Source organism: Peromyscus californicus, unplaced genomic scaffold, assembly GCF_007827085.1.
Source record: "Peromyscus californicus insignis strain IS unplaced genomic scaffold, ASM782708v3 Scaffold_9__1_contigs__length_137607984, whole genome shotgun sequence".
Lineage (NCBI taxonomy): Eukaryota > Metazoa > Chordata > Mammalia > Rodentia > Cricetidae > Peromyscus > Peromyscus californicus.
Genome location: NW_026294617.1, coordinates 63,362,614 through 63,390,201, shown reverse-complemented (window position 1 = coordinate 63,390,201; position 27,588 = coordinate 63,362,614). Strand labels below are relative to the sequence as shown.

Below are 27,588 nucleotides of genomic sequence, written 5' to 3'. Positions count from 1 at the left end.
AGTCTGTAGCCACCATAATTGAGAACCTGGGAGGCACAGGCAGATGCCGCTGGACTGTTTCTGGGTGCCTTCTTCTGTCCACATACTTTCTGCCTCAACCAGACACCAGTGACTTCCTGCTCTGCATCTCCCATGTCTGGGCTGCTTTCCTGCCACCTCACACACCTCACAAAGGCACTGCCATGGCCCATGCAGAGAACTATTTCATTATTCACGGAGTGTTTCTGTATTATTGGTGTGTGTGCACATACAGGTATGTGGTGGGAGTACATGTTAATATGTTTGTGTGTGTTCACACATGGGGGTGTGGAAGTACATGTTAATATGTTTGTGTGCACACATGGGGGTATGTGGTGGGAGTACATGTTAATATGTGTGTGTGTGCACACATGGGGGTATGTGGTGGGAGTACATGTTAATATGTGTTTGTGTGTGTGCACATATGGAAGGGTGGAAGTACATGTTAATGTGGGGTGTGAGCACACATGTGGAGTCCAGAGGCCTATGTTGAGTGTCTTCCTCAATCACTTCACCTTCTATTTTGAGAGCATTCTCACTGAACCTGGAATAATAGATTAACTCATCTGCCTGGCCAGTGAGCCCCAGGGATCCTCCTGTCTCTGCTGCCCCAGTTCTGGATTTACAGGCTGCTTTGTCTGGCTTTTTACATGGGTGTTAGGGATCAAACTCTGCTCCACAGGCATATTAGCAAATGAGCAATCTTCCTCGCCCATGCATTTCTATATTTCTACTTAGAAAAGTGTATTGTAATTGTTTCCTTGAGGATTTGATGGCCCTGTAGCAGAGGTGTGGTTTAAGTTAGAGACTTTGGGAGAAGACCCTTATTCTTTGTAGCTGCTGCACTTTCACTACTGTGTGCAGAGTATGGTAATTGTTAAGCCAATGTTTGCAAATGAGAAAGAATATATTTAAATAAACTCTCAGACCTCCTACCAGACACTAAGCAGCAAGCTCACCCACTGAAAATCCAGGAAAACAGGCCAGGAGCCCTGGCTCTGCTCCTGAACTGCCAGGCAGCCTAGAGCAACACTGTGGAATCTGTTCTCACTATAAAACATGAAAATAGGTTAAATATCCCTAAATTCATTCTAATTTAAAATAGCAACCTCTTGGGGATGCAAGAGTGCAGTAAATTGAACCTATGACTTGTGTGTGCTGAACATAGTTCTACCACTGAGCCACACTTCCATCTCCCACATCTTTTAAGGGCCCTCATTGCTCATCATCCTCCTATGGCACTCAGAGAGGAGGCTTCAACTAGTCCCAGATTGCAATTTTCATGTGACAGATCTCAAGCAGAAACTGTGTTTATGTCATGAGCTAGAGATGTGATCTTTCTCATGGCTTTCCCAGGCCTTCTGAACAGAGTGAACTGAAGCTTGTGTGCGGTGACTTTGAGAGGCCAGAGCCAAGCAGTGACGCCAGAAGCTGGTGTGCCCGGGACAGCACTGGGGAGATGTGTAAAGCTGGCATGGAAATTTTGGGCGGCTCCCCTGCACAGAGAGAGGAGGGTACGTAGCACAGAGCTGTGAATGGTTTCCTTGTAATCTGTTCTTCGAAAGTCTTGAGGCTTCGAGAAATATCATGCCAGCTGTCTTTACAGGCCACATAGCTGTTGGCAACTCCAACAGGAAGTTGTCAGGGTTACCTCAGAAAGCACATGCTCTTTTGAACCTGAGCACAGCTGATGACCCCTGAGGTCCTTCTGTTCCCAACTATCATTGTGCATACAGTTAAAGGAACAGGGCTGGTATGCACAAGACCTTAGGGCCCCTGGGGGAAAGGGCAGAGCCAGGTGAGTCAGGGTGTCCCACTTGTAAACTGGTAGTTTCTGCATATTAATAGCCCTGTCGTTTCTGGATCAGACTGCTGGTCCACCAGGGGTCTGTTGGGCAATGCCACATGAGTGAGCGCTGTAGGGGCACCAGTGTAGAATAGAATAGTCTATTCAGTACAATAGACTCGATTTTCTTGATAGGCATTTCGCTTATTTCTAGAACCATTTGCATGTAATTCAGTTGTTTTGCAGTGTGAAGCTCACGGCCCATGTGCATTCTAGGCAAGGCTCCTCCACTGAGTTCCACTGAGCCCTGGAGCCAATTCTTAGATGAAGGTTCTGCTTGGTCCTACTGTCTGCCCGCAGGCGGAGCACACTTACCCTGTACCCTGATGTTTCCTCCAGTCCTGTGGTTGTGTTTTTACTAGCTGAGCAGAGGTGGTGGCCGCGAACCTCCCCTCCCCTTGCTATTCCCCTTCTCCACTTGCTACCAGTGGCATCTGGGAACTGCCCTGGTGCAGCACAGCCCCTCTTCTGCCTCTCCAGACAGTTACTACCAGAAGTCTGAGAAGAAGTGTGCAGACAAGTTTTGCTCGGACTCCAGCTCTGACTGTGGCAGCTCCTCAGGCAGCGTGCGGGCCAGCCGGGGCAGCTGGGGCAGCTGGAGCAGCAGCAGCTCTGACTGTGACAGGAAGCCAGTGGTGGATGCACAGCACTTCCTGCTGCCCGGTGAGTCCAGGGGCCCTCCTCCTGCCTGCAGCCCATACAAGGGCCAGGGGTACCTTGCAGAGGACAGAGCAGATGGGATGTGACTTTGAGGCTTGCTTTGCCTCAGGCTGTCGGCTTCACCCTCTTCCTTTCTCCTCCTGGTCACCCCGGGTACTGATTTCTATTTCGTTTCTATCTTTGAAACACTTCAAAGACCTATACATTTGTATGTCTTCTTATTGGGCTAAAATATTTCACAGAACTGACCTTTTTTTAAACCATTTTTACATGTACAGAGGGGTGGCACAAAGTCTGTTCATTCCCATTGCTGCACAGCCATCGCCACCGTCCACCACCAAAACTTTCCATCTTCCATACTGAGACTCTGTACCCATTAAATAGGAACTCTAATTCCTCTCCAAGAAACTTCTGTTCTCTGACCCTAAGCATTTGGCTGCTTGGTTATCTCCATTGAGAAAGTCATGGATGACTGTAGACATGCCTGGCTGTCTTCTGTGGAGTCTGTGATTGTAAATTGTGTATGGCTGTTGTGTGGAGATCATGGACGATTGTGGCCCATGTATGATTGTCTTATGTGGAACAGATATGATTTTGCATCATGCATGATTATTTTATGTGGGTCAGATATGATTATCTTTTGGTGGATAGTTTATTCCACCCACTTGACCTCCTCGGGGACTCATCTATATTACAGAACATGTCGATTCCCTTCCTTGTCAAGGATTAATGACATCCCATTATGCATGTATAATATCTTTGTTTATTGATATGTTCATCAGTGGGTAGTTGGTTGCTTTTACCTTTGGCAATTATGAATAAGAATATGCTATTATTGGCACTTTTCCTCCCTTATTTTTGAGAATTTAGTGACAGGAGAGATCAGAGTCATGATTGTATTCCTGTCTCCTGGAATTGATAACTTTTTTCCGAGTTTACTCTTGTAAACTGTTTTGTTGTTACATTTATTTGCTATTACATACATGTGTGTGTGTGTGTGGGGGGGTGTTTGCATGCACACACACCCCCCAGACTCAACATCTACCATGTCACACATGTGTGGAGTCAGAGGACAACTTGTGGAAGTTGGCCCTCTCCTTCCACCCTGTGGGCTCTAAGGATTAGACTGAGGTCATCAGGTGTGACATAAAGTGCCTTGTTACACTCGTGCATACACACACACACAGACACACACACACGCACACGCACGCACACACTCACTCACTCTAAGGGAAGAAAACTGTTGGTCATCTACCCACTTTTCTCTTCCCAAGAGACTCACTACCATGAACTTTTTTGCATGCTTTTAGTCCATTTTTTTTTTTTTTTGGTTTTATGCTCATTATTCCATCAGAACGATGGGGAATTGTTTGTCCTTGGCTTGTATAATGAAACACTAGCTCAAAACAGTGTCTTGGTTTTCGCTGACGTTTTTACTGGTCCTGTGTCAGCAGCTCTTTCTTGAGTTGTTTTCAACACAGTGAAAGGGACATGCAGAGTCTCAGTGAAGCTCATTCTGAGTGGCCCTGTGTATGTGGAAATGTTCACCTTGGGCCCATGCGTCCTGAGAAATGCAGGCAAGTCCTGCTCCCCGTCTAGATGTGTGCAAGAGGGCTCAAAGCCATCCTTGACGGCCCTGAACAATGCAGTGTACTTGGTCGCCATTCGTGTTTGAGCTCGGGATTTCCCAGAAGCCCAGGGCACTTGCCACTGTCTGCTGTCTCTTGCCCTCCCCATTAGGGATGCCTACAACAGAAGCCGGTAGACAGGTGTGGTGAGCCAGGCCTGGGAGCCCAACACTGGCGCTCAGGGAGCTGTTAGCAGGGATCACAGCTTTGAGAACATGAGGCAAGACCCTCTCAAAAACTTAAAACAAGCAGGGCTGTGGTATAGATCAGTGGCTTAGCATGTGCAAGGCTCAGGGTTCAAATCCAAGTTCAAACACCAGGAAGGAAGAGAAGGTTGTGAGACACAGCCCTGGAGAAGGCCCATCTGTGACTCCAGCCCAGGGCCTCAGCATCCTTTCTCTTCTCTTCTTGTTCCCACTCACCCATTCAGTGTTTCCCAGTGCTCCCAAAGTTTCACCACTACAGATCAGTGCTGTGTGACTATTTGGTAATGTGCTTTAGATAGGGTTTTCTCGACCTCCATGAACAGACTTCGGAGAAAGTTTCAGCCTCATGGAAACAGAGTAGATAAGGGACAGGCTTTTGGTATTTTATTGGAGTAGAAAGGTTTTCATGGCTAGAGGCAGCTTGGTTTTGACACACTAGTTTTGTACTCTGTTTATCGAAGGACCAAGAGTTTGTTAGGCGGCACACACATGGGGCTTGAAACAAAAGCCTAACTTTGAGAAGACAAGGAAGGGCAGTTTTGCTTGGGAAAAGGGGTGACATTCGAAGAACTGTTAATAAACACCATTAATAAAACTATTAATGGTGTTAGTATCCAGTGACACGGTCCCTTCTTGATGTCCTGTCTGAGGTCAAGGCACAGCAGGAAAACATTCCTAAGCTTGGGTCCCCAGCACCCACATAAAGGCATGATGGCTTGGAGGGCAGGGCAAGGACAGATCTTTGGAACTCCTAGGTTTAGTTCTGTGTTCAGGGCCAGGCCCAGTCTAAAACATCAAGCTAGAAATGACAGGGGAAGACAATCAACATGGACCTCTGGCCTCCACATGCATGTGAACATGACACACACATGCGAAATACACAGTAAAGAGACTGAGTGAACATGACTGTCAGTTTGATATGAAAAATAAGTCCCTCGTTAGGGGCCAATAGGAACACCTTCTGCATCTGAACACAGAATCTGCACAGTTGGATTGATAGTGTGTTGCTTTTGATGCAGGAGACGGGGTTTCCCCGCAGGATTTTCCACAGGAAGCTTCCATCCCCTTGAGCCTCTCTCACCACATCTGCAGCCCCACGTAAGTGCTGAGGATCCTCGCTGCCATGGGGTGATAGTCTGCTTTCTCTGTTAGTGAGGTGCGTCTCGGTGCTTTGCTGTCTAGGCTGAACCATGAAAGCCTTTCTAAAGATAATGGAAAGCAAAATCAGAATGTGATGATGATCAGGGCTTCTGTGGGGATTCTCTGGTTTTGCTGTCTTCTCAGTGCTGTGACACTCTGGGACTTGTGTGAAGCAGAAAGAGGAACCATCTCCCCAGGGCTAGGACTTGAATTCACTCTGAGTACCCATGGCTCAGAAAGCCTCCGAGGAACTGATAGACACATTTACAGTTCTTCTGTGTGATGCTTTGCGCAACATTAGATTAAAAAAAAAAAAAGAAAAATATAACAGTTGCTCCTAGGTATCTGTAGGTTCCAGGACTTACACACACTCCCAACTCTACAAATACTCAAGTCTCTCATATAACATGGATAATGGCTACCTGTAACCCTGGTACTCCGAAGACTGAGGCAGGAGGATTGCCTGTGCTTCATAGTACTAAGGACCAGACTGGCTAGCCAGTACTACGTGGTGAAACCCTGTCTCAAAATGACAATATTTTCATAGAACTATTTATGTTGATCCTCCCATATACTAGATTACATCGTCTCTAGATTACTGGTAGGGTAATACAGTAGAAATGACTTATAAATTGAGGTCAGACTGCCTTGTTTAGGGAATAGTGACAAGGGAAAATGTGTGTATTTTCAGTGCAGACTTGGCCTTTATAGGTCTGATTCCACAGTACATGGCAGTTGCCATGCAGACCTTCCTCCAGATATGTTCAGGTCACCCCTGTGGAACCTGGGATGACTAAGGCCTGCTGTACCTTTCACAGTGAGAGGGATGCAGCATCAGCACAGAGGACAGAGCTTTGCCTTGCAAGACCGCAGGTGTATGAGTGTGTGCAGACGTGGCTGACACAGAAGAAAGTTGTCTGTGAACTGTCTGTCAGAGGTAGAAAGCACTGCTGTCTGTACAGGCAGATCGGAGGCTGCAGCTGACCTTACAGTAGTCCAAAGTCGTAACCCTCAGTTCTCACCTGGCTTTGTGAATCTACATCTGTGTGTTTCCGGCAGGACTTCTGTGAGACTCAAATGAGATCTAGTTACGCGGGTTTTGGATTTCCTTGTGCAGGAAAGTCATGGTTTCCTGTCCTCCCTTTGCCCACAGAGATGTGAGTGGCTTGTCTCAGTTCACAGAGTCTTCCTGTCCCAGCCTTCCTGCTGTGCCCTCAGGTGCTGGAGAAGAGAAAGGTGAGGCTCACTGTGACAGGCATCAGCCAAGTGCTGTGCATGGCTTCCTGGCTGGGAGCTGGAGAAGGCACTTCGGGTGGGGGCCTCTCCCCAGCCTTATTTGCTGGCATTAGGAGGGCACCTGCGTGTGGAGAGACGGCAGCTGCCCCAGCCAACCATTCTGCATCCTTGTTAACCCCCTTGTTAGCCAAGACTCAGACAGACGTTACACAGCCCTTGCCGGAGCCTCCCACTGCACTGAGGTCACTTTCCCAATAAGATAACAGAAAGCAGGTGGGTGTGCGGCCCAAGAGAAGCCAAACTGAGGTGGGGAGCAAGCCCAGACGGTGGGCTTCCTGTCTTCACCCGGCCCTCTTCTTCCCAAGGCACCATGTGGGAGCCCATTAGCTGGGCCCCAGCAGCCTGGCTTCTGAACCAGGACTGAGGCAGCGTTGAGCACTCCAAGTGGTAAGAACACTGGCCCCAGACTGGAGACTGAGGTGGTCAGAAGGACCCCCGCTTCTGCCTGGGGTCTCCAGTGAGGAATCGCTCTCTCCTTGTTTTGTTAGGGTTTCTATGGCTGTGAGGAGACACCAAGTTGACCACTGAGACTCTTACAAAGGAAAAGGTTTAATCAGGGTTGGCTTACAGTTCAGAGGTTTAGCCTATTCATGGTGGCAGGGCAGGCACACATGTTGCTGGAGGAGCTGAGAGTTCTACATCTTGATCCTTGGGCAGCACAAGGAGACTGTGTGCCAAGTGGGCATAGCTTGAGCATATATGAGACCTCAAAGCCCACCCCCACAGTGACACACTTCCTTCAACAAGGCCACACCTTCTAATAGTGCCATTCCCTATGGCCCAGCATTCAAACACATGAGTCCAAGGGGACCATACCTGTTAAAACCACCACACTCCTTCACTGTCAGCTCCCAACTTTTCTCTTCTTAGTCTTCTCTCTCTCTGTCTTTTCTCTGGTGACTTGTTTTATTATGGGACTTCTTCCAAATCAGGGTCAAGAATCATGGCAGGACATGCCTGCTGTTTACTCTTCATGGCAGCATTAGCTCTGGCATGCATAATCGTTGCTATGCCTAGAAATTCTTGACAACCAGAATGCTGCTCAGATGGAGGTGGAGAGTTCCAGGCCAGCCTGAGCTATACAGCAAGGCAAAAGCTGTTCTGTCCATTGGAGACTTGGGAGGAAAACTTAAGGCTCTGCTGTCTCACAGATGTGCTCTCAACTAGTTAGATCATTGATGGAAACAGATCGCTCCTAGCCATTAATCCATATAACCCAGATGTTTCCAATGGAAGAAAGTATAGAATCCCGTCATTTCTTCTTTGCCAAGATTGGGAGGAAGCTGGTTCTGCTGTCATTTCTGTGAGCTAATAGAGGGAAGGGTTTAATTAATGCTGGGGAACAATTAAAAAACAGCGACAAACTCCAAATACCCAGGGCTGTCATGGCTCAGTAGAAGAGCACAACTTGGCATGCACAAGGATGATCTGGGTTCCATCCCCACCACCAAAGGCTGGATCTCCCTGGGTGTGTGTGACTCTGCTTTTGTTTGGTCTATTAGGGTTTACATGAAACCTGGGGTCCCAGGCTGGGTCTATGTGTGGGTTTCAGCTGCCTTTACCTGGTACCCAGTAAGAATACAGTTTTTTTTTTTTTTTTTTAATCCCCTCTTGCATTCCTTGGCCGTGTCCTACAGTGGTAAAGAAATCCGTTGTCTCCTGGTCTAGTGTGTGGACATGGTCCCACCCATTTTGCTGGTCCTCCCTCTCCACGTTTGTCCCTGCCCTGCAGAAATGCCTGGGCCTGGGGAGCAGTGTCCTGGACTTCATGTGGAGCTGCCTTCACATTGCAAAGCTCACAGCGGTGTTGCTGGTCCTGCCTGCCCCTTGCTCTGAGGAGCAGCACACACACACCTGCTGGCCAGGTCTGGTGTCCCCAACCACTCACTCCTCATGGCTCACAGTTACACCTGCTGTTCCTTCTGGCTCATCCTAGTTATCTGGCTTCCTTCTTACTACAAAAGAGAATAGCTATTCCAGACCTTCACAAGTTCCCCACCCACACTGGCCCATCACGGAAGACCTCCGCTCTCTCCTGTTACCACCTTCTCTCCAGGGAGGCTCTTGCTCATCCCCTATCCTCCTCCACCTACCCTCCTCCACCTACCCTCCTCCACCATCAGTTTCTGTCTGGAGTGAGTCCTTGCCATTAGTACACAAGTGTGCTGTGACCCTCCCATCTCTGGACCCCAGCAGCAGCCACATGCCGCCTCTGGGCGCCCTTCTCTGCCTACTGTTGGGTTTCTCAGCTCCTGTTCCAGAAGCCTCCTGAGAGACTCTGTGTCCTTCTCACCCTTGATGTCCTGCAGTCCGACTTCGCTACCTTCCCCCTCAGGCAGGAGTCAGTCCCTGGCATTTCCACATTGCCCCGTCCCTGGTCCCTTTAGCTTCAGCCCCTGTGTAGACCTGGTTCCGCTGTGGTTCTTGATTCAGTTGTCGTCACCCAGTGTGACCTGGTTCTTCGGAGCCTGAGCCTCGGTACCTGCTCAGCTCTCTCTCCTGTCGCTGGCTCCTCTGCCAGTCTCCTCCACATTTAAAACTTCCAGTCTCGCCTTAGATTCTGACACCCCTCAGATTCCTATCTCCAGCCTGGGCCTCTCTCCCGAACCTCAGACACATCTTACAGCCTTCTTCTGTTTTAACACCTTTTCCTGGAGTTCTAGCAGCTTCTGAACACCAAGTACTCAGTTTTCCATCCTCTCTTCCTAACTAGGCCCCAAACCTGTGAGTCATCCTGGACCTTTTCTTTCTTGTGTCTCACACGTGACCCACAGTCTTATTCTAGTCCTCCTGACCTTCTGAATCTCTGTAGTCTGGAGCTTTCTCACTCTCCTTCCTGACTGTCCTGCTCCGGGCAGTCCCGGTCCTTAGGTAACACTTGCTTATCAGTCACTTCCTAACAGGCATCCTGCTTCTGCTGTCCCCTGTCACCGTGTGCCATTGTGTGTTAAGCATAAATGGGATCACATGACTGTCAGGGCTGGGAAGCCCCTGAGACAGGACTCAGTACAGCAGGGGCAGTCAGTTCTGTCAGTTCTGTCGCCCCAGAGGTAGCACAGCCCCATGGACCCCTGGTCTTAGGAAACTCAAGTCTTAATAATGAGTGGAAGCATTGTCCTCCAGAACCGCTGTGTGTTAGTGGTGCAGCCACAGATGGACATCGGCTGTGACCCGTGTGGTGTGGCACAGTCCACTCTCTGGCAGGCGTGGTGGCCCCATACCAGAGTATACTCCTTCCTCCTGCTGGCCGTGAAAGCTAGACATGTTATCTGCAGTGCAGAGATGGCCCGGCAGTGAAGACTTCGTGACGGATTGGGGCCCAGGCTTCCCCAGAGGGATGACTGCCATTTTGTCTTAGATGGAGGGCTGTGCCGGCCGCACCACGGGAGCCTTATTGCGTTTGTTTCCCTTAGTGCCAAGTGTCCTGAGCAGCTCCAGAGAGATACCTGAACAAGGTGACTGTGGATGTGGCAGGAGAGGGGACCCACGTCTTCTCTCCAGCAGCCGGCATGTCTGCCTGTTGCTCTGCTGGAGGCCCTGTGCTCCATGGCTTTGGCTTAGCAAATGTCTGTGGAAAGATAGTCCTGAATTGGCCCCCAGGACTTCTGCTGGCAAGATGTGCAAAAACGGGCATGCCCGTGGGGACTTGTGACCAGCACTCCCAGTGCTCGTCATCCAGGGCTTTCCTGCCAAAGCACAGTGCCAATCCCAGTTAGCCCCGAGTTCCTCCCTCCCTCCCTCCCTTTCACCCATTAGTCACTGGCTTCCCTCGGTGGAGACCCAGTCACACCTACTTTGGGACCTTCTCACACTGCTCCTAGCAGGAGCTTTGCAGACATGAATGACTCATCCCACATCCTCAGTCACATCCTCACCAGAATGTTCCCTCAGTGAGGCCTGGACCACCCAACTTCAAATTGCCTCGTGAATCTGCCATGTTGTGTTTCTGCTCACTTGAACATACCTCCCTGTTCTCCTCAGGTCTGTATCCACCTGGAGGCCTGTGGCCTTCCCAGCCAGTGTGTCTGAGCAGCAGCAGCTTCAACTGCCCAGTGGAGAACAGTGCAGCGGGTGTGTCCCAGGAGCCTGCCTCCATCCCTGACAGGTAGGCCCCACTGCTCTGATAGAGTTCTGCTTGGCCTAAGGCCCTGCAGCTGGAGCTGCTTTGTCTTCCTCATGGATACCAGAACTGTGCCTCGGAGCTGGGTGTTTTCTGCCTTCTGGAGTTACGTTGTGCTGTTAAACAAAGCAGCCACTGTGAGAAACGTGAAATCAAAGCGGGAAAGCTGGCAGCCCCATCAGACTTTCCTCTGTAGGTCAAAAGGGTGGTTTCATACGTGGAACACATTCAAAAATGCTCCTATTTCCTACTCCCTGGCAGATCTTCATTTCCCTGGCTCATTCTTGAACACATTTATACATTAAATCGATCAGAGAGCCTGGTATCAGAGAACTGATGCACAGCAGCAGCTGCTTCCGTTTGCCATATAGTATTACGTTACTCAGTCAGGGGACCTGTTGCCACAGGAGCCACTCGAAGACATGGCTTAGCTCATTGCAACAGTATTCCTGCCTTCTTTCCGTAATGAGCATCCAGTCCGTAGTGCTCAGTGTCCCAGTCCCAGGCTGTAGTGGTGACTTCCAAGTCAAATACTGCTTGTGTTCTGAGAACACTGAACATTTGATTGACAGACCTAACATGGCGAAGCCCTTCAGGTGTGTCCTGAGACACTGAGACCTTGTCTTTCCATGGTGCTGATAAAGCTGCAGCCAGGTTGTGTGTCTAGCTAACATACGCGGTTAGGATGGCAGGTTGCCCTTGATCCAGCCAACTGTCCTGCAGGTGGAATGTCGTTGGCAAGAAAATGAGCCTTTGACTCTGACTTGACAAAACACATTGTTTTTTCCCTAAATTGGGGGATTTGCAGATGAGAGTGTAGGGCAGTAAAGCTGCTTCCTCTGTCTTTACTTGATCTTGTGGTGTCCTGTTTTTGAAAGCAGACCTTGTTTTTTTTTTGATTGTGTTTTGTAGCAGTTTCATTGACTGGAGTGCATCCTGTGAAGGCCAGTTTCCGAGTGTGTACTGCCCGCTGGAACTGAATGATTACAATGCCTTTCCAGAAGGTAAAGCGATTGACCAACGCCCGTGGCCCTCTTTCATTCTCAGAGTCAAAGCAAGGGGTGTGTGCACTTAAGCAAGGGGTGTGTGCACTTAATGTAGCAACTCATAGTGAACAGACAAGGTTATCCTTCAGGAGGCTGCTACTTGGATCCACTGTGTGTGCTGAAAGGGACAATTTTGAATGACCTCAGCAGCCCTCAGTCTGGTATCTGGGAGCTTCTGTGTTTACCCTTACCTCACTTTGTCCTGTGGATTAGGTAGAACTGAGTCATTTCTATCTCTGTAGCCCTTACAGGGTAGCTTATCTATTGGGAGGTGGGGCACTCATCTTCAGCAGGCACATCTCCTATGGGATACAGACTCATTCTTCAGCATGCCCTGACTCTACCCCAGGGGTCTGGGGAGCCCTGCAGGAGGAGGAGGGAAAGGAGTCTGGAGCAGATGTTCAGCCTCAAGTCATATGCCATACTCAGTAACCTAAGAGTCAGTGAATGTCCGTGATCCCCTGGAAACTGCAGAATATAGTTGGGTCAGGGTTTCTCATACTGGTGCTACCTTGCCCAGCAATGACTAAGGAAGTCCTGTGTCCAGTGTTCTTTTTGTTTTTTTAAATAATTTTTTTATTAATTTTACATTACCAACCACAGATCCCCCTCTCATTCCTCTTCTGCTCCCCTCCCCAGCCTCCCACCTCAGCCCACACCCCAGCCTCTCCTCCGAAAAGATGAGGCCTCCTATGGGGAGTCAGCAGAGCCTGGTACATTCAGTTGAGGCAGGTCCAAGCCCCTCCCCCCTGCATCAAGGCTGTGTAAGGTGTCCCACCATAGGTAACAGGCTCCAAAAAGCCTGCTCATGCATCAGGGATGGATCCTGATCCCACTACCAAGGGCCCCTTAAACATACCAAGCTACACAACTGTCTCGCTTATGCAGAGGGCCTAGTCCAGTCCCATGGAGGCTCCACAGCTGCTGGTCTAAAGTTCGTGAGTTCACACTAGCTTAATTGTGTCTTTTGATTCTGACACATGCATTACTGCCATCTTACCACAAGAGGGAGCATTGGTGACTTTCTCCCCAGGATTGTGAGGTTTTTATGTCTCTTATTGTCTTGGTGATATCTGGAAGTACTTGGTTTACAATGACTTTATCAGGCCATGCGGCACGTGTGCAGGTCGCCGAGGCTGGAGGGACAGGTAATTAACAAAAGTGGAAAGGAACAAAGCTAGGTCCCATCACCAGCACTGAGTGTGTTGGGGGCGTTCAGGGTGGGTAAGAATTTTGGACTGCTCACTTCTGTAGCAATGCTCTAAGTAGATTGTGTGCATTAGAAATATCCCCATGAGATGAACAAGTACAGACACACTTGCTGTGCAAGCTGATGTGTCTTAACCTGCGGACTGGCAGGGCTACCTTCACTGCCCAGTACAGTTAGTCCCAGAAAGCGTCTCATCCAAGAGTGAGAGCTCAGCACTTCATGAACACGTTCCTCTTTCCATTCCTCATAGAAAACATGAATTACACCAATGGCTTCCCCTGCACCTCGAAAGTTCAGACCGACTTGGTTGGCCACAGCGCTCAGTCTACCTGGAACACTCCAGCCAGCACCCCCACTGCCTGGGAGCATGCCGGTTTCGTCAGCTCTCCGGTGAGTGCTGCCCTCCCCTCTCTCCTTCAGCACTTCCTAACTCTTGTTCCCAAAGCTGGAACAGCTAGCTACCCACTGCAGCAGTGAGTTCCCATCAGGCAGAGCCGGTGGAGTTTCCTACACAAGAGCAGCAGCCGCGGCATCGTGAAGGATGTCATGTGTGGACAGATGGCGGGGACCTGCAGACGGGCGGGAAGTCTGTGACACGGGCCTTAAGTGGCCTCCACAGCCTTCCCGCTGGGCTGTGAAACGGAAGTTCCACTGGCCAGTAGGGATTGCCCAACACGGTTCCTTCTCATGTCCACGCCACACATTTTTGTCACATGAAGGACATTTGGCCGAGTCCTCTGGATTACAAGTAGACTTATTCAATTACGTGAAAATTCCGTAACCTCCTAAAACAACCCAGAGTGTGCAGTTTAACAGCTCTCAGGTGACTGGGTAGACACGGCATGGCTGTACCCCTGGGGTGTCGGTCAGTCTCGGTGTCACATCTTGAAAGCCCCTTCTCGGTTTTCAGACCTTTTTCTCTTTTCTCTCCCTCATTTCCACTTCAGTCCTACCTCACCAGCACGCGAAGTCTGTCTCCCATGTCCGGACTGTTTGGTTCCATCTGGGCCCCACAAAGCGACGTGTATGAAAACTGCTGCCCCGTCAGTCCCACCACGGAACATCCGACGACCCACGTGGAAAACCAGGTCATGTGCAAGGAGTACTACCCGGGCTTCAACCCGTTTCGTGCCTACATGAACCTGGACATATGGACTAGCACGGCCAACCGCAATGCCAACTTCCCCCTGGCCAGAGACTCCAGCTACTGCGGGAATGTGTGAGGGGTTCGAGTCTTGAGCAATGTGAATAAAAGGCCTTGTGTGTTGATTCCTACCGTAAACTGGTTGTTGAGATAGAGTACAACATTGGTGGATATTTTGGCACTTTTATATAAAAATAAATGTTTGTTTGTTTTTGTTTTTTTAAATCTGGGTGGGTGCTTGTTTTTTGAGCCCTTCATAAATGAGTGTCAGAGATTCGGCATTCTAGGATCATAACTTCCACCATTCAGGAAGGGAACGTAGCTTCTGTCCAAGCATCAGATCCCTGGGGATGCTGCAGAAAATGTGACTTAGTCCAGCATGTCTCTGGCAGTCAGGGCTTTTGAAGAGGACCTCGTAGGCTATCCCTGAAGCCAGTAAGATGAAGGCTGGGGGAAAAAAGCCCCACTAGGGGGAAGACGCTGCTCTCTGTGTCCTTATGGTGACAGTTGTCCTTGTCCCTCTGCTCAGCCAGTCGGTGTTGGACTGCTGGGAAGTAGGCTCCCCTCAGTACTAGTACCTAAGGGAGTTGAGTGCTGGTGGCAGAGCAGTGTGTCTGCTTGTCACTGGTGTTAGAGGCCAGCTCTGAGGTGGCAGCATGTGTTGCTAAGTATATGAACTTTGGAAACATTTCCAGCTTTGAATAAAAGTTCCTTATTTTTATATTCGACTTCGTCTTTGTTGGAGATTCAGGTAGGATGGCCTTTGAGTGGGGTGCTGCCATCCTTCACCTGGAGCTCATTCCCTTTACTGTGGTTGAGTGGGGAGCCCTGGAGGGAGACAGGTCCTATAAGCTTATAAAATACTGGAAATTAGCTTTCATTTTTTTCAGTATTCGCTAAGCAGCTTCTTAGGGCTGGGAGCTGTCTCTGGGGCTGTGGACAGGACAGACAAGCAGACCTAGCAAAGAATTAGATGCTTTCCTGATGTACTGCTGCCTCCCAGAGGCAGGACAGGGCCAAAAAAGCTCAAAGATTATTTGACATAGTCATTGCTCTCAGGGGCAGTAAGAGTTGTGCTGGGGTGAGGGAACTGGGCAGCAGGTCCCTTGAAGTGATCAGGGAAAGTCTCTGGGGTGCATTTGGGGTAAAAACTTTAACCACAAGAGACCTGCTGTGCGCTGGTCAGTGGGCGAAGGTTTTCGGTGGAGCCATAGTGAAAGCCGAACCCCTGAGGCCAACCACTGATGTAGCTGAGCTTACTGGTCTCAGGGTCACAGCAGAATGACGTAGACGGCCACCTTCTTAAATGCCCTAGGTACCAAAAGAAAGCTGGGTTTTCCTCCAAGTGTAAGAAGAAACCAGTGTTAATCTATGTTTGAAAATCATGCAGATGTTGGCTGCTGTGGTCGAAGTGAAGGGTAATGGGTGGATGGGGACTAATGGGATGGGCACGAGGGCGTGATGTGGAGTAGGGCTGAGGTCTGGGTCCGTGTGGTGGAGCTGCGAAGAGAAGGGAATGCCTACAGCCACACAGGCCCAAGGCATGAAAAAGTCACTGCGGCCCGGCAATACCAACGCACTTGGGTGGCTCTGTGGGGGCAGACCCAGCCACAGCAGTGAGAGGGTTGGCAGGAGGAGGCCTGGCCTGCCTTCTCCCTGCCCTCCTGCCCTTCTGCCTGCCCTGCCTGCAGCTCCCCTGGGGCCTCTCTGTACCCACGTCTTCCTCGGTAAGATGGGGATAATAGCCACTCAGAACCTCGAGCACAGGAGGCTGCCTGTGTCCTCCTGAGTCCCTCTCAGTATTTCCATCATTTCCATTGTCTGTCTGCCTGTCAATACTTTCAAGCTAAACTCTGTTCTAGAGTCTTGGTTCAAAAAAAACCCGGGATGCCAGCAAGCAAAAACCAATCAAGGAAATACTATATAAAAAATATTCTTAAACATGAAAAAGAACTAATTTTTTCAGCTATTTCTAGCTGTATTTTTATTGTGTAACCAGAGTAGTATGATCTGTTAAACGCTAGTAGCTTTTCTTACTTTAATTTTCCTAAATGTAAGACATGAAGACAAACCCAGTATATGATGGGAAAAAAATACCAAGTATACCAATGGTGTCTAGCAGAATTTTGTTAATTCTAAGTGTTGGCAGGCCTTCAAGAAGGCTGTGAGGGGGTAATCTTTGTTATCAACTGATGGAATCTGGAATTAACTAAAGGATAAGCTGGTAGGCACACCTGTAAGCGATTTTCTTGATCAGTGTGGTAGTTTGAATGTAATTGGCCCCATATGCTCATAGGGAGTGGCACTATTAGGAGGTATGGCCTTCTTGGAGGAAGTGTGTCAATTTTGGGGCAGGCTTTGAGGTCTCTTTTGCTCAAGCTTTGCTCAGTGTGAACCTCAGATCATTTCCTGTTGCCTGCAAGATGTAGGACTCTCAGCTGCTTCTCCAGCATCACATCTGCCTCCGTGCCGCCATGCTCCCTGACATGATGATAAAGGACTGAACCTCTGAAACTGTAAGCGAGCCCCCTCAATTAAATGTTTTCCTTATAAGAGTTGCTGTGGCCATGGTGTCTCTTCACAGCAATAGAAACCCTAACTAAGACAGAAGTTGGTACTAGGAGTGGGGTGTTACTGTGATAGGCCAGACCTTGTTTTTGTTTGGAGGAATTTGGACTCTGGTACTTTGGGTTAGAAAAGCAGTGGAATGCTTTAAGCACTGCTTAATGGGCCATACTGATTGGAGCATGGAAGACAGAGGTGCTAAGTGCTATTTGAACGGGGGGGGGGGGGGGGGGGGAGGCTCACTCAAGGGGTTTCAGAAAAGAATTTTAGTATGTATTCTAGAGATTTTTTTTGTGATATTTTGGAGAAGAATGTGGCTGCATTTTGCCCTTGTCTAAAGAGTCTGCCTGAGGCAAAAATGAAGTGTTTTGGTTTAATTCTGTTGGCAGAGGACATCTCAAAACAACCCTGTGTAAACTCTGTCGTGTGGTTATTAGTGGTAACTCTAATGAAGATTTATAATGAAAAGGAGCAAGCTGAGCAGGATAAACTACAAAATGTAAATTTTGAGGAGAAAAAAACACCAGGAAGTGGAGTGGAGCTAAGTCCTGTGTGCAAGGAGATAATTGGATTAAGAAATGGAATAGAGGGAGAGGTGACCTCAGCGCAAGATCCCACCCAGCTAAGTTTCCAGCTTGTGAAATGGAACTAAAGGAAAGCTTAGAGTCGGGTGTGGTTGGTGGTGCATGTCTCTAACCCCAGTACTTGGAAGGCAGAGGCTGGCAGATTTCTGAGTTTGAGGACAGCCTGGTCTAGAGATCCAGTTTCAGGACATCCAAGCTTAGTCAGTGAAGGACAGAAGGCTGGTAAAGATGCAATCGAACAAGGGGGTCATGTTCCAGCCCAGTAGGCAGCAGAACTTGGCGTCTTTAACCACGTGGTTCTGGCTTTAGAGTTAAAGATAGAAAAAAAATGGGTTATAGAATTTGCCTCCGCATCTAAGGGAAGCTACTGAGGCCAGGATGTGTCAGGGGTGTCCCTGATTGGAGGCCTAGTAGAGAGGCATTGCCTGAAGCTGTGAAGTTGAAGCCTGGATTGCCTGGGAGACTCCAAAATGTTGGAGAAGCCAGAGTCATGGGATATCTGCCGAGGAGAGCTGCTAACAGGGAGTGGAACCAGCCCAAGAGAAAGAAGTGTGTTGCAGTCAACAAAGCAGAAAGGACTGGAGATCTGAAGAGCATTTTGACATCAGACATGGAGATGCAGAGTTTGGAGTTTGCCCAGCTGTATTTCGGTCTTGCTTTCATCCAGTATTTCCTCACGGTGCTCCATTCCCTACGTTCTGGAATGGTAATGTATATCCCGTGCCATTATATGTTGGAAGTATGTGATCTGCTTTTTTTTATTTTTTAACAGGGGATTATAGTTAAGAGACTGTGTGAGTCTCAGAAGAGACTGAACTTTAGATTTTTAAGTAACTTTGAGACTTATAGACTATGGGGACTTTTGAAGTTGGACTAAATGCGTTTTGCATTATGATATTGTTACAAGCTTATGGGGGCCAGGGAGTGGAATGTGGTAGTTTGAATGTAATTGGCCCCATAAGCTCATAGGGAGTGGCACTATTAGGAGGTGTGGCCTTGCCTTGTAGGGGGAAGTGTGTCACTATGGGGGCGAACTTTGGGCTCTCCTTTGCTCAGTGTGACCCTCAGACCATTTCCTGTTGCCTGCAAGATGTAGGACTCTCAACTGCTTCTCCAGCACCATGTCTGCCTACATGTCATCATGCTGTTCACCATGATGATAATGGGCTGAACCTCTGAAACTGGAAGCAAGCCCCCTTAATTAAATGTTTTCCTTCGAAGAGTTGCCATGGTCATGGTGCCTCTTCACAGCAATAGAAACCCTAAGTAAGACAATAAGGTTATTTGCAGTAGGAGGAAGCAACCAAGATGTAGGTGATACCTTCTGGTATCAGCCAGGTGAAAGAAGGGCTAAGAGACAAACCTTCCTGTTTGCCTTCATGTCTTGCTCCTTATTTGCTGGTTCTTTGGACTTCCAATATAGAATGATGACAAGCAGGTCTCCAGATATCCTCCAGGCCTTCAGCTCCAGGTTGGGACTGCTGAGATAGCCAGCCTGTGAACTGGTTCTTAGCCTCTCTCGAGGGAGGCAGCTATAGTTGGACTGCTCGGCCTGTATTGTACAAGCAGCCAACACACCACTTTTGACTACGCGGCCATTCTGTGAATTCTGTTCCTCTGGAGAACACTAAGGAATGTGAAGGTTAAGGTTTTTCTTAACCCTTTGGTGTTTCGGTTTGTTTCATGGGAAGGAACTTGTGAATTTGTAAATCCTGATTTAAACACTTTCAAGTGAAGGTCTTGAGGTTGATTGGTTCTGTGACTTCGGGAGAGATTGTGTAAGAGGTGGGTTATGTATGTATGTGTGTGTGTGTGATGCACGTGTGTGTACTGGTGCACCGGTATGTGTTGTTGTAGGTGCAGGTATATTCAAGTACATGTGGAGGTCAACGTTGGGTGTCTTCAGTCACCCTCTACCTCTTTTTTGAGGCAGGGTCTCTATTGAGCCTGGAGCTCACTGATCTGGATGGCTGGCTGGCAAGTCCCAGGGACCCTTCGGTCTCTGCCTCCTTGACACCAGGATTACAGACAGGCATGTGCCAATGCAGCTGGCTTTTTTTTATGTGGGTGCAGGGGCCGGGCATCTAATTCGGATGCTTATGCCTACACTTTTTTAGCACTTTATAGACTGAGCCACCTCCCCAGCCAGTTTTTTTACTTGTTCATAGTCGTTCAGAGTGCCATCCATTTCTTTTAGACAGTTTGGTTGAAAATCACCTTTTTAATTAAAAAAAGATTACATTTTAACATATGCGTCTGTTCTCTATATTACTACTAACCATCCCCACAAGCTTGGTGTTTCCTTTGCAGTTTTGCGGGCCCAAATTCAAGCCTGAACTACAGTGAAGGAACTAAAATCAAAGCCTTGGCAGTGTAAGTGATGGTGCCGTGAAGCCACCAAACTGGACCACTCCATGGGCGGAAAGACAGGCTTATTGGGGGTGACGTTGCCAAGGCTGTTGCCAAGGGTGGGGGGGCAGAGAGGAGCCAAATGGCAGAAAAGCCAGCGGATTTTATGTGACCGTCGGCAGGGTGCAGTCTTTGAGCTGATACCGGCTGTTCAGATTGACAGGAGGTGGATGCCCTTGTCTGAGATTGTTGACTCTGGGGTCTGATTAAGGGAGGTCCTGGTGAGCAGAAACTGGCCTTAGGAGATTCCTAAGGTATGTTGAATTTAGGCGCTTGTTTATCCAATGTGGTGGCTTGAATAAGAATGGCCCCCATTGGCTCATATTTGAATGCTCAGTCACCTGGGAATGGCACTGTTTGAAAGGATTAGAAGGATTAGGACGTGTGACCTTGTTGGAGTAGCTGTGGCCTTGGAGGAGGAAGTGTGTCACTGGGGGTGGGTTTTGAGGTTTCAAAAGCCCATGCCAAGCCGAGGCACTCTTTCTCTGCCTATGGATCAGTATGTGACTCTCAGCTACTGCTCGAGCACCGGTCTGCAGGCCACCATGTTCCCTGCCATGATGATAATGGACTAGACCTCTGAAACTGTAAGCAAGCCCCAAGTTAAATGCTTTTTTTTCCATAAGAGTTTCGCATGAAACAAACTGAAACACCAAAGGGGTAAGAAAAACCCTGACCTTTACATTCCTTAGTATTCTCCAGAGGAACAGGATTCACAGCATGGACATATAGTCAAAAGTGGTGTGTTGGCTGCTTGTATGATACAGGCCGAGCAGTCCAACCATGGCTGCCTCCCTCGGGAGAGGCTAAGAACTGGGAATTGCACAGTCCACAGGGCTGGATACCTCACGGTGACTCTTCACAGCAGTAGAACAGGGACTAAGACACCCAATACCAATCCTTTTGTTTACCCAGAGTCCTGTTTATGTGACATTGTTACCAGCACTGACATTTTGGTGGAGCAACTAACACACAGGCTGTGTCCCTCTCTGGGGACTCTGGAGGCTCTGCTACCTTGCCTGGCTCTTCCAGCTTCCAAGATACCATAATCCCTTGCTCTGGACCTTTTTTTCAGAGCTTCAGGATAGCGTCTGTCTATCTCTGCTTCTACGGCTGCATCTTTTACTCTGACCACAGGCAGGCAAGGTTTTCCTGCTTTAGGACCCTGTACTGGAGTGGGTCTCCTGGGTCATCCATAGCTCAAGGTCCTTAGTTTAACCTTGTCTTTTTTCTACAAAGTCATAGGCTCTAGCTACAGGGGATGGCTCCCTGGGTCATCATTCTGTCTATGACAAATAGTAGTGTGGACCCCCAACCATAAAATTATTTTGTTGTTACTTCATAACTGTAATTTTGCTACTGCTATGAATCATAATGTAAATATCTGATATGCAGGATATCTGATATGTGACCCCCAAAGGGATCGTGACCCACAGGTTGAGAAACACTGTTTTAAATGATAGTCATACAGATGCTAGGGACATTGGTCTCCCCTTATTCACAATCTCACTTTCTGTGTTTTCTGTAAACTGGTGGTCAACTATGGTCAGGAAATATTAAATAGAAAATTCCAGAATCCTGCACACTGTTCTGAGTAATACAATGAACTCTTAGGCCTTTCCCCTCCATCCTGCTGGCAACATGAATCATCCTGTTGCCCAGGGCATCTCTGCCATCACCCTTAGTCAGCAAGCACCATTCCTGCTTATCAAATTGACTACTTCAACATCAGTCTATGGTAGGTCCACGTGTGGGCAGTGAATAGATTCCCTCCAGTCAACAGTAGAAAAAGCCAAGTCTGTTGGCTGCACTGCAAAGGAGCAGGAGCAGGGTGGTGGAGAAGAACTGGCTACCTCTAGACCGTGGGGTGTGGCTGGTTTTATGCGGGATCTGCCCACCTTTTTGGTTCTTGCTATGCAAATGAGGGGCTGAAGCATGGCAGTTCTGATTAGCTGATGTTTGACTCTGGGCAGAAGGGTTAAAGACCAGCAGGTCTATAGTACAAGGTCATAGTTATTTTGTTGTTTTAAATGGTAAAATGGAACCTTCAGGCAATTGTTCAACTCTGCTCATGACATAACAGTTTAGCAGATGGAAAAACAAGATCATGCTGAGTCATCTGTGACCAAGAAAGTCCCCAGCTCTGGCCATGTTCAGCCAGGCCATGCTACTTCTGCAGTACAAATGTGGGACTTGCCTATCCTCCCATATAACACTGATTCTACTTAATGGTGGCCACAAAGCACAAGAGGAGTGGTGGTGTTTGGTTTTGCTCTATTTGGGGGGGAGGGGGTACCACTCAGCTCCCAAATAAATCACAAATTCTTACTTATGAATGCCCAGCCTTAGCCTGGCTTAGTTTCTAGCTAGCTTTTCTTAACTTTAAATTATCCCATCTACCTTTTGCCTCCGGGCTTTTCCCGTTCTCTTACTTCTGTAAATCTTACTCATACTCTAGGGCTTGCTGTATAACTGGGTGGCTGGCCCCTGGACGACTCCTCCTTCTCCGGCTACTTCTCTTCCTAGATTTCTCCTTCTATGTAGTCTCTCTGCCTGCCAGCCCCACCTATCCTTTCTCTTGCTTTGCTATTGGCCGTTCAGCTCGTTATTAGACCATCAGGTGTTTTAGACAGGCACAGTAACACAGCTTCACAGAGTTAAACAAATGCAACATAAACAAAAGTAACACACCTTAAAATAATATTCCACCATAGAGCCATTGTGACGCAAAGGAGTTCATAGGGTCCCAAGTGTGGAAGGAGCCAGTGGCTCTGGTGCTGATGTGGTGCTGCAGGGTAAAGAGGAAAACTGTGTGTGTGTGTGTGTGTGTGTGTGTGTGTGTGTGTGTCTATGTCTATGTGTCTATGTGTGTGTTGGTACTCTGCCATTTCAGGTATTTATGAATCTCTTGAGAGAGACTAGGGAGGGCTAAAAGTGCTTGCCATGCAAGCCTGATGACCCAAGTTTGATCCCCTGGAGCCACATAAAAATTAGGATGTGGACCACTGAGATGTCTCAGTGAGTAAGGCCACGTGCTTTCAAGCTCAATGTCTTGAGTTCACTTTCTGGGAAGAGAACTGAGTCCTGCAGGTTGTTCTCTGACCTCCACACTTGTGCCATGGTATACATGTCCGTGCACGTGCACACGCGCACACACACACACACACACACACACACTAAAATAAAATAAAAAATGTTAAGTGGGATGCAGTGGTGTGCATCTGTAATCCCGACAGCAAGATGGAAGGTGGAGATGGCGAACCAGCCAGAAGCTCACCGTGGCCAGTTAACAGGGAAGCAAAAGAAATAACAAAGGTGATGATGCCTCATCAGGATAGAAGCAGAGAACTGAATTCCCAAAGTTGTTCTCTGACCTGCACATGTGTGCCATGGTATGCGTGCATGTGCTCTCTCTCTCTCTCTCTCTCTCTCTCTCTCTCTCTCTCTCTCTCTCTCTCTCTCTCACACACACACACACACAGGAGTTTTTTTCTTAAAATATACCTCATGAGAATAAGTGGAAATCTACTGTACTAGGAAGTCTCTAGAATTTACTGTGAAAGCTAGGCATGCTGGTGTTCCTCCGTAATGTAATCCCAGCACTCAAGAGATTGAGGCAGGAGAATTACAAATTCAATGCCAGCCTGGACTAAGTAGTAAAGCTGTATCTCAGAAAACAAAAACAAAAAGCACCACCAACCAAGTAGTTGTGAGAGAAAGTCATAGGCAATGCTGGAGGTGGGCTGGGGCTCCTCACAGTACAGCGGGGAGGTTGGAGTGCCATTGTGAGCAGGATTCCAAGTGATTCCCACTTTCCCCCCTCCTTTTATGGGAAAGGCATCTCGGTTATAAGCATGTTTACGACTACTACCCCCTCCGTTCCCTGAAAGTTTTAATTAAATCTTAGGGGAATTTTATTTAACAACAGTGAAAAGCATCTTAAAAACAAATTTTAAAGTCCTCTTAAAGTTTACGTCATGCTGTAAAGCACATGATTTAAAGGCCAAGGGAGGGGGAAGCGTTGGTACATGGTTACCCAACCAAGTCCCATAAACTTAGGTATGGAGTGATGCCTTGGCTGGGATTAAAGGCACACAGCAAGGTCCTTAAACAGAGTACAGCCAGCATACAGAACCCGTGCAATCTAATCACAGCTAATCGAAAGGACGGACGAGTATTCCAAAAGCCACGTGGATAATACAGCTTTGTCAAATGCATCTCCCGTGACTTTCATGCAAACTCCAGTTCTAAATCCAGAGTCACTTCTTCGTGACCCAGACATTTGAGTATTTTCTTTGCAGTGCTGGAAATTGAACCCAAGTCCTTGTGCATGCTGGGCAAGCTCTCCTGGTGAGTTTTAATCCCCAGCCTTCTGACACTGGAACAATTCAAAGTTCCAATAAGAAGTTGGAATAAGAGGCTAATAAAATATACTTGGATTTCAGCCAAGTGTTTGTTTTAACTTCTTAACCTAACTTGCATGTGTAAATGGGTATGGTATGCGTGCTTGTGTATATACATAAAAGGTATACATACTTGCCTTAGTGTGGCTACATGCGTGTGCAAGTGTATAAGCACGTGTCTGTGGAGATCAGAAGTTGCAGTGGGTAACTGCTTCAGTCTCAACTGCTTTCCAGTTTGTTTGCTGAGGCAGGCCTCTCAGATGAACCCAAAGCTCACTGATCTGGCTAGTCTAGCCAGCTGGTAGAGATCCTCATCCCAGCCTCCCGAGCACCGAGATTACAGGTGGGCTGCCTGCCACACCTGCCTGGCATTTACATGGATTCTGGGGATCCGAACTCAGATCCTCACACTTGCGCAGGAAGCAGTTTACCCTCTGAGCTGTTTCCCCAGCCCCACGGACCAACTAGTGGCAAAGGAAATCTTTTGCTTTTAGAAGCTAAAAAAATAAAAAACAAAACTGCAAACACATCTTTGTGCTCTGTGACACTTCATCTGGGCACATTCTTCTAACTGTAGTGAGATGTAGCTGGCAAGATGGCTTGGTTGGTAGAGATGCTTGACATGCAAATCTGGTGGAGGGACTTCTGTCCTTCGAGCCCACAGAATTGTGGGAGAGAGAATTGACTCCACAGAGTTGTCCTCTGACCTCTGCATGCATGCTGCACACATTACTCCTCCCATGAATACTTTAAAAACAATTTAAAAATCCTAACAAAAGGAACAGACCTGCCACTGCGATCCTGGGATTAAATAGGCCATGACAGTGAAGCAAGTACACCCTTTCTGCTGACAGCTCAGGATTGGAACAAGTTCCTTCCACAAAACCATCACATCGAGCTGGGTCTCCAGGTTCAAGTCCAGCACATAGAGTCATGAGGCTGTTGAATGGAAGCCACCACTCCTCTGCTTCTCTTATTTCACGTTTTAAAAAGCCACTGAATCAAATATTAGGCCTGCACATGGATTCTTCAGGAGTTGGAATAAGCCAGGTCGTTAGCATGCTTTTGTGTTGATGAAACATACCAAAGAGTGTGTTGTTTGTAATAACTGGCATTTTATTTTCCCATTTCTGGAGGCTGGGAAGTCCAGGATCAGGGTGCTGGCACTGGGTGAGGGTCTTCTGCTGGGTCATCACATGATGGTGGGGGGAAGGACATAACTTTGGGGAAGTGAACCCCCTGCAAGGAGCACTGTACATTGTTGCCTGTTGTTGGAGTCTGGGGTGGGTGTTTCCAGTTCTTGGCCTCTCATCCACATCCAAAGCATTGAAAAAAAGGGCTCACATGGGTTTGCAAAGGAAGCAAGATGACTTTACCTTCTTTTGCTTGCTTTTGGAGCAAAGCTTTTCAGATAGAAGAGTAAAGATTAGAAGGCATATATTGTCAGCACTGGCTGCAGCCATCGTGGGTGGGAGTAGTCAGCCACCCCAGGTTACAGCCTGGTGGCTCTGTGAGGTCTACAGGAAGAAGGACTTGGCTACTGGGGTTGCCATTGGGATGGCTCTCTATTTTGATGGGTAGATTAGGTCATATCCTTTTTTCCTATTGCATATGTATCTTCCCACAATACAACTTACTTTAACCATATGCACACCCAATTATGCATGCATATGAGATGATACATAGGAGATGCGATTCTCCCTATAAATTCACTTGAAGGATATAGTTTGCCTAACTGTGCCTGTACCCAAAACCAGTTCAGGCTGGATTGACCCTTCTGTTCTTTGTCCATCACTCCCTACCCCCATTTGTCCCATATATTGGGGATACATTTACATAGAAATTATCCAAATCTGATTGTTGTTAGGGGCAGAGAAACCTACACTATTGTCCAGAGATGGATGCACGTGTAGTCCAACCCAGGTTGGCATTCAGAGGGGTTTAGAGGCGTTTGGAGAAGAGCGTGTGAACATAGTATGTACAGGTGAAGGGACTAGGCTGCCAAATGCATCATTATTACAAGGGGAGGTATTGCGATGTGCATAACCCCAAGCCAAACATAACCATAACCCCAGGCTAAATTATTTCCTGTGCTTGCCTGCCTCAGAATCATATTGATCTATTTCCAAGGATAGACTCCAGGTTCTAAACATCTCCTATTATGTCCTATCTCACACCCCTACACTGGGGATTCCATTATCTTGTGAATCTCTTGAGGACACATTCAAGTCACAGCACCAGAATATGATGCAGTGACAAATGAATCCTCCAAGAAGCTTAGACAATGCTCCAGATCAGCTGGGCCCAGCATGACTCTGCCTTTCAGGGCACTTGGCTCTTAGGACTGGCATCTCCACAAGAGGCCTTCCCGTCTGTCCCTGAAGGAGAAAGGCCTAAAGCTCAGCCTGCTCTTCTGTGTTGTCTTTGCAGTGACACACATCACCAATGTTCACAGCCCACAGGTCGGAGTGACCAAATGGCTCTACTGGAAGGAGAAATGGGCAGGAAGATGAAAGTGTGCAAGTGTCCTCCACACAGGAGAACCGGACATTGTTTGAGAACCGGCAATGTTTAGCTTGCATGGTCTTGGAGATGATTTCTTTACGCCTTCTTTAGCTGGAGAGGTTTTGGCCTCCAAGCCTCGGGGCAGCCTCCTACAGAAGGAGCCCCTACATTCCCAGGAGCGCTCTGGCTGGAAGGCCCTGCCTTTCTGGTTGTGCTTCGGGCATTCCCTAAACCAAGCACTAAACCCCTGTGACACCGAGCACCCAGCCCTCCGAGCCTTCATCCAAGCTACACCACAGCAACTGGAGTTCATAGCCTCAGTGGGAACCTAATCAGGCTCTACAAATACAGTACGCTTTTCAATCAGGAAAAGAGCATTTTAGATAATACGTGATAGCTAGTGTTCAAGTTGTCGAACACACTAACAGCTCACAAAGCGACTATCTGTATGACAGCTGTGTAGCCACTGGTGAACTGCTTCCGGAGCAGAACTTAGTGGTGGTCTTGGAGCTAAAACCCTGGCTCTCTGCAGCATAGTGACAGTGTCAACCCCACCTCTGTGAAGAGTCGATAACGGCAGACTCATCTGGGAAGTTCGTGATGTCACGCCCAGCTGGATGAGAGGATGTTCGAATCATCTATGGCGTAGCACTGTCGCTTTTGTATGGAGACCACACTGGGTAGGAAAAAGCTGGGTGACCAACAGGAGTGGAAGAGACAGGTTGGGACTGGAAAATGTAAGAGTTTGGTGAAAACCTTGAAGATGAGGCCCAGTGAGCTTGGCAGCCTCTGAGGCAGCCATGCCTTT

At 48.1% G+C, this 27,588-nt stretch overlaps 1 protein-coding gene across 3 annotated transcripts in view; it reads left to right on the top strand.

The window, feature by feature from the left end:
• Tmem131l (transmembrane 131 like) overlaps positions 1 to 15,035 on the top strand; it is a 145,182-nt gene extending 130,147 nt beyond the window's left edge. For 2 of the 3 annotated variants that reach the window (XM_052730620.1, XM_052730619.1), the window contains exons 28-35: positions 1,375 to 1,532; positions 2,345 to 2,527; positions 5,378 to 5,456; positions 6,652 to 6,734; positions 10,776 to 10,899; positions 11,827 to 11,918; positions 13,421 to 13,560; positions 14,118 to 15,035. In XM_052730620.1, the coding sequence (XP_052586580.1) occupies positions 1,375 to 1,532; positions 2,345 to 2,527; positions 5,378 to 5,456; positions 6,652 to 6,734; positions 10,776 to 10,899; positions 11,827 to 11,918; positions 13,421 to 13,560; positions 14,118 to 14,393 (1,135 nt within the window). In that variant the 3' untranslated portion in view covers positions 14,394 to 15,035. The remainder of the gene's footprint in view (positions 1 to 1,374; positions 1,533 to 2,344; positions 2,528 to 5,377; positions 5,457 to 6,651; positions 6,735 to 10,775; positions 10,900 to 11,826; positions 11,919 to 13,420; positions 13,561 to 14,117) is intronic. The other variant, XM_052730621.1, reaches the window with a different exon arrangement.
• Positions 15,036 to 27,588: the final 12,553 nt, after the last annotated feature.